Source organism: Clupea harengus, chromosome 15 (assembly GCF_900700415.2).
Source record: "Clupea harengus chromosome 15, Ch_v2.0.2, whole genome shotgun sequence".
Classification (NCBI taxonomy): domain Eukaryota; kingdom Metazoa; phylum Chordata; class Actinopteri; order Clupeiformes; family Clupeidae; genus Clupea; species Clupea harengus.
Genome location: NC_045166.1, coordinates 6,791,086 through 6,798,203, shown reverse-complemented (window position 1 = coordinate 6,798,203; position 7,118 = coordinate 6,791,086). Strand labels below are relative to the sequence as shown.

The 7,118-nt window shown below is 39.8% G+C and overlaps 1 protein-coding gene across 1 annotated transcript; it reads left to right on the top strand.

Annotated features, from left to right (window-relative positions):
• The first annotated feature begins 442 nt into the window (after positions 1–442).
• On the top strand, positions 443–6,124 carry LOC105899396 (acyl-coenzyme A thioesterase 5-like). The gene is made up of 3 exons (XM_012826581.3): positions 443–1,312; positions 2,563–2,765; positions 5,482–6,124. Exons 1-3 carry the CDS (start codon positions 799–801, stop codon positions 6,085–6,087), a joined length of 1,323 nt encoding a protein of 440 aa, XP_012682035.2. The 5' UTR covers positions 443–798; the 3' UTR covers positions 6,088–6,124.
• The last annotated feature ends 994 nt before the right edge of the window (positions 6,125–7,118 follow it).

The following is a 7,118-nucleotide window of genomic DNA, read 5'->3' as shown; positions in this document are numbered from 1 at the left end:
GAACTTGCAGTCATGAATGAATGCATCGTCAGAGGTACTCATCGATTGCTGGTGCCTGAGTCACTGCAGAAGAGACTCATTGATATTGCTCATGAAACGCACCAAGGTATTGTGCGCACCAAACAGCGCCTTAGGGAATTGTATTGGTGGCCTAAAATGGACTGTCATATAGAAACTATGATTAAGAACTGTACAACATGCAGACAGAATGATAAGTCCACTGTCACCCATGATGCCCCACTTCAACCTGTTCCCTTACCATCTGCTGCCTGGGAAAAAGTGTCGGTGGACATCGTGGGCCCATTTGAGATAGCACCTGAAGATTGTTGAGTAAGCAGTCCAATCAGACTGAAGATTAAAAAAATGCAGGTGAACATCATGCCCAATACTTAATTTCTTCTCAGAAGGAATATGACATGACAGTACTTAGCCATAAATGTAATACTATGTCTTACACAATTTCAATGTTGTTAAGAAGACATACCATTTTCATAAGGCGTCATCATAAGGAGGCACTTTTATTTTGAAAGCGGTTTTCTTCTGTAGGCTTTGCATGAAGAAATTACCCAACGACCTTCGATGAATTCATAGTACAGTTTGTTTCGTTGCACCGCTAAAGTATTGCATTTCCTGTAGAAGAGACACAAGACTTGTAGACCTGACGTTACAGATAAGAAGCATTTAAAAAAAGGAATTTATATATGTGTTATATACTGTATATTTAGTTTGTCGTTGTGAGATATGCGTTTTGATGGCTTATTTGTTCCGTTTTGAACTACCATTTTAGGGTATAGGTTGATGTTAGGGTATAGGTTTTTGTTATTCAAGATTGGCAGGTTTGTAAAATCGGAGATAATGTCTGTCCGTGCTATTGCAGTACACATGTCACCAGTTCATTCTTATTTCGATGAGCCAGTACAGGTCATAGTTCGTGGGCTCTTACCTAAACAGACTGTGAATTTGATAGCGAGAGTGAAAGATGACAAAGATATAATCTTCCAGTCCTCTGCCGTACACCAGGCTACTGAAAATGGAGAGGTGGATTTGAACTTCTCTCCCTCTCTGGGTGGCACCTACACTGGAGTTGAGCCTATGGGACTCTTTTGGTCGTTGACACCATTAGCCCCTCATCATAAATTGACACGGTGGGATGCATCAATGCCTTTGTTAGTGGATATTGAGGTGGTCAGTAATGAAAGAGCTGGACTTGTCCTCGCCAAGGAGACGCACCAAAGGCGTTTCATGAAGGAAGGTGTCCAAAGGGTGGTCGTGACAGATGGTGGACTACGTGGAACCCTTTTCATTCCACCAGGTGATTTATACTGTGATTTATACTTAATAAAAATAATAATTAATAATTAGAAATCCGATTTAGAAAAATACTTGAATGCATGGTGTGAGTTACAGTTTTGTTAAACTTTGGACTTTGTTATACTGCCTAGATTATGTGTACACGCTGACAAAAAGTTGCCGCCCCCTAAATGTCCTTGCAAATATCACATTCCGTTCCAGTGCCAAAATTAAAACATATGGGCATTCACGAAGTCAGGTTCACACACGGACAGAGTCCATTGCAAATGTGTTTACACAATCGCAGTGAAGATAGTTTGGGATTGGATATTAGCTGGATATTTGATTTTGAACTTTCCATGCATTTTGACATGACTAATCACTTAATCTTAATTACATGAAGGAGAGCATGGGAACGTAATACTGTACTATACTACACGATCGATGTATTCATAGTACAGTTTGTTTCGTTGCATTTCCTGTAGAAGAGACAGAAGACTTGTAGACCTGACGTTACAGATAAGAAGCATTTAAAAAAAGGAATTTATATATGTGTTATATACTGTATATTTAGTTTGTCGTTGTGAGATATGCGTTTTGATGGCTTATTTGTTCCGTTTTGAACTACCATTTTAAACTTAGTTAATTCACAAAAAACATGTGGCTGATGTTAGGGTATGGGTTTTGTTATTCAAGATAGGCAGGTTTGTAAGGTGTTTATGTTTTCGGGGAATTTGACAGGATATGAGTAATAGTCTACTGGTTGACTTTTTACCTTTGGAACTTGTCACCGGAAATTCGGAGATAATGTTTGTCTGTGCTATTGCAGTACACATGTCACCAGTTTATTCTTATTTCGATGAGCCTACTTTATAAAAATCAGAAATCAGACCCCAGTCCTTTGGTATAGCAGTTGAAATATTGCACAAGTGCCATACTGGACTGTTGTGATATGCTGTGTTTTCCTGTTCTCTCAATATCATTAGCAACAAAGCCAATTAAGGTTTTTTTTACATAATGCAATGTGATATGTGAGTACATATATTTATTTATAGTACGTTATTTTGTCTGTCACCTTAGCACAGCCAAATATATTCAGGTTCAGTATATTATTTAACCCAGCGATCAATGACATTAACAGACCAAGGACATTAACAGATCCAGGACATTAACAGATCAATGACAATAACAGATCTAGGACATCAAGAGATCTAGGACATTAACAGATCTAGGACATTAACAGATCAACTATTACTTTTTCTTCCCTTTCAGGGCCAGGGCCATTCCCTGGCATTGTGGACCTGTATACCTTAGGTGGCGGCCCATCAGAACCGAGAGCCAGTCTGCTGGCCGATAAAGGCTTCGTAGTGCTCGCTCTGGCTTTCTACCGCTACAAGGATTTGCCTAAAAGACTTGGCAAACTAGATCTGGAGTACTTTGAAGAGGGAGTACGCTTCTTGCTGAAACAACCCAAAGTTAGTATCAAATCTGCCATCATGTGAAGTGTATGCACATAACTCTGACCTATTTGACAAGCTATATACATATTAATGGTAATATGGACAGTGGCTCCTGAAAGATTATCAGGGGGGGGGGTCATTTTTTTGATAATGATTAAGGCGACCCATTCAGTACAATTGTATCAATTTGGTGTTAGCTGATTAACTCATACAGCGATACCTTTTTGTAAACTAGATGGCAGCACACAACAGACAGATGTCCCATCCAGCTACATAGAGTAGATATAGTTACAGGTGGAAAGCTATGGAAGAAAGTTGCATCCAGGAGCCTTCATAAGCCAAAATGATGTGGCTCCACAATAAATGATCCCACTTATTCATTATTCACATTACTCAAATGTTGTATAATGTAAAATAGCTGAACAGGACACATGATATGTCCAGTAACAACATAAATTAATACCCAGCTAAAGTCATTTTTATCACTATCCTCTTTCTTGAGTCCATCTCAATCAGGTTTTAGAGCCGACATAGCACTATTTCTGCAGCCTCTCTTGTGGTGAATGATGTCATTGCTGCCTTGGACAATAAGCAACATTGTGCCACACTATTTGTGGACCTCTCAAAGGCCTTTGACACGGTTGACCACCATCTGCTTTTACACAAACTATCACTTATCGGCTTTGACCATATGAACCTAGAGTGGTTTAAGAGTTATCTCACTGGTCGCTCCCAATGTGTAAAGGTGGGCAAAATAACATCGCTTTTTTTAGATATTAACAAGGGGGTACCCCAAGGCTCTGTCCTTGGGCCTTTACTTTTTATAATTTATATCAATGAAATTGCTTCCACACTCACTCCACTTTGTCAAGTTCATCTTTATGCGGATGACACAGTTCTGTACTGTAGTGCCTCTCATATTGACTCTGCTAAAAATAGACTGCAGCTCTCCTTCCACATGCTTGAGAAGCAGTTAAGTGACCTGAAGCTAGTCCTTAATTGTGCTAAAACCAAATGGATTATTTTTACTAAAGCTAGAAGCACTGATTTTAACAGTTTAAAACTCTGCTCTAGAAATGGTACCGCTCTGGAAAGGGTCACCAGCTACAAGTACCTAGGCATTTGGGTTGATGAGAAGCTTGATTTTAAACCACATGTGAATCAACTCGTAAAAAAGCTAAGAAAAAAACTGTGCTTTTTATACAGAAATAGGTGCTGTTTTACTTTCCCAGCCAGAAAACGCATTATTGAGTCTGTTTTTATATCAGTTTTAGATTATGGTGATGTAATCTATGGGAATGCATCCCACAGCACACTAAAAACCCTGGATGCTGTATACCATTCTGCTCTGCGTTTTATCACTGGAGACCGCTATGGCACACACCACTGTACTCTTTATAACAAGGTTGGCTGGCCAGCCCTGTCTGAAAAAAGGGATGGTCATTGGAAGACCTTCATTTACAAAACGATCATTGGGCTAATGCCACTATCTCTCCTCTCTCATACACTGGAACTGTAATACCCTCAATACCCGCTCCCAAAGCTGGCTTTCATTATATCTGCGACATGTTAACACCAAATTGGGGAAGACAGACTTTTGTTATAAGGCACCCTACATTTGGAATGAGGTCCAAAAATCTTTACGGTTGTGCTTATTTATTTCACTAAGAGAATTCTCAAATCTTATCACATGTACAACTGACTTCTCGTGCAATGATTGTAACTGTTGACTCAACCATAGTATTTTACTGAATATTCAAAATTGTTATTTATGATCGTTCCCTTGTACTCCTGTACTATTTTATATGCATATTTATTTAATTTTTTCTTAATTTTATTTCTTTATTTTATTTTTCAATGTATTAACTATTCATTTTACCCACGGCACCATTGTAAATGAGGGTCTTATTCCTCAATGTGTTTTCCGAGGCTTAAATAAATAAATCAATCAATCAATCAATCAATCAATCAATCAATAAATAAAGAAGGGGGCAATATATAAGTCATAACCAACAATATTTATTGACTGATCTTGAAAGTATTGGCTTACAAAAGCAAAATAAGTCATCACATAGAAAATAACTCAGTGTTAGTGCAAGTAGCGAACATTCAAACTGAGAAACCTATGAAAACTGTCAGTGGTATAGAAATACAGACCGCGTTCACAGCCTGCTAGCCACGATTTTCTTTCATACCTATTGGAAAATCCTCGGGTGTTGGTTTTCCCTAATAGGTCCTATTTGTTTTGTGGTCAATTTATCTTCATTAGTACGTCGACTAAAAGGAGTTTCTTTTTAAAGAGCGAATCGAGTTGTTGCACTGAACGTTAGCAATCTTGACAGAATGTGACTTGATCAAAGCCGTATGACGTCCTTATACGCAGTTACATATGACGCGGCATGGTGGGGCGAGCCCTCCCGGAAGCCATAGAGATTGCATTGAGAGCCCTGTTTTGTGAAAAAAAATGGATTTAACATAAGAGTCTATGAGAAAGGTCTGGGACAATTTTCATTTCGCCCCAAAAAGGGGCGGGACCATTTGAAGCACGACTTTAGCCTGATTGGACAATTACATTCAGAGGCAGATCAGACGGTCTAGTAGTGGAATATATCTCCTTTTACAATTGGGCAGTGAGTCACTAAAATCGCCCTTATGGACAAACCGCCCCTGAATATGGAAATGTTAATACTATAATGCTGTCTAAATGTCTTGCTTCTCCATTTTATTCCAGGTGAAAGGCTCTGGAGTGGGAGTTATTTCCATCTCCAAGAGTGGGGATATAGCCCTGTCAATGGCATCATATCTACCAGGAGTCAAAGCGGTTGTGTCCATTAACGGTTGCTGTGCCAACACCTTGTTTCCCCTCAAGTACAAAGGCACTGTTCTCCCTCCGCTCTTGCCTGACCTAGAGAAAATAATCCGCACAGAGCAAGGACTTTTGGACATCACCAAGACCATGCCGAATCCCATGGCCAAAGAGAACCAGGCCTCTGTGATCCCCATTGAGCATGCAGACAGCCACTTCCTGTTTGTAGCGTCTGAAGACGACAAGAACTGGGACAGTGTCTTTTTCGCTGAGCTGGCTGGCCAGCGACTCAGAGCGCATGGCAAGGAGAACTTTGAGGTGGTGAGGTACCCGAAGGCAGGTCACTTTGTGGACGTCCCCTACATGCCCTTCTACCCCTCTGGGGTCCATGCAGCCGCAGGTGAAGTGGTGATGTTTGGAGGAGAGACTAGAGCTAATGCACATGCTCAGGTGGACTTATGGGGGAGGGTCCAGGAGTTCTTCAGGAAGCATTTAGACAGTGGCCACCCACAATGCAAAGCAAGGCTCTAAAGCACTTAGGGCACACATAAATCAACATGTTTGTGTCTACTCAATAACTAGCAGCATCACAACATTATTCAGACAAAAATAATCTCTCTAGAATTGTGCTATTCTAGTCAATAATTTCAACCAGTTGACTCTAGATTGAACTTTCGTTATGAAGTACCCACAAGAAGTAGGTTGTGTGGCCCCACAAGACTTTACTGTGATTAATACTGCATGGAGTATGACTTAATAGAGTGGGTCCTTCAGAGAGCACTGAGAAATAATCATGGTCATAAATAAACATATTTCCAACAAACAATAACAAACAATGAGTAAAAGGGAAGTGCTATGTTGACTGGGTAGTTTGTACTTTTGAAGAATACAAACATACTTCAATTCAATTCAATTCAATTCTATTCTATTCAATTCTATTCTATTTATATAGTGGCAAGACAAACAATGCTCAGCAACAATTTTGTGTCTGCTAGATGAATAGAAACAACATTACAACTGAGATGTTGATAATATGACACTGCATTGAATGCCTATCTTGTCTTTGAGACCCATCTTATTTTCTATCCTATAAGTGGCTGTTGCTGGCATGAGGACAGGAGCTCTAGCTCAGTCGAGAACTTTATTTTGACTGTGATGTTAAACATTTATGGCGTCAGCATTAGATACATCTTAAGTATATAAACCTTGTGGTTTGTGAGTGAAATTTCTTCACTTTCATCCTTGTGCTGTGAGTGAGCCCGATTGCAATTGTTCTTGTTGAATAAATATACTGATCGACAACTCGGGAGTCCTGAAGTAAGGTGAATTTTCACCTAACACAGGGCCATGTCACGCCCTGCCGCAGACGGCAAAGTATTCATGAAGGGGTCTCTGAATAGGAGAATTGTAGTAAAAAGAAGTAGGTGCACTGATTTTTGGCAGTAAGATTGCATTTCTGCAAGATTGAAATAAACCTCAGCTCATCGCACTCAGTCGTCTGCCTCTCATTGAAGTAGCAGCTTTAATGTCATTGTAATTCCTGGTACCCTTTCATAATTTCT

Bases quoted from the DNA above. Each gene is read 5' to 3' on its own strand.
- LOC105899396 (XM_012826581.3), top strand. From the start codon at position 799: ATGTTAGGGTATAGGTTTTTGTTATTCAAGATTGGCAGGTTTGTAAAA. The intron at 1,313-2,562 runs GTGATTTATACT...CTTCCCTTTCAG, and splicing joins AACCCTTTTCATTCCACCAG to GGCCAGGGCCATTCCCTGGC. The intron at 2,766-5,481 runs GTTAGTATCAAA...ATTTTATTCCAG, and splicing joins TCTTGCTGAAACAACCCAAA to GTGAAAGGCTCTGGAGTGGG.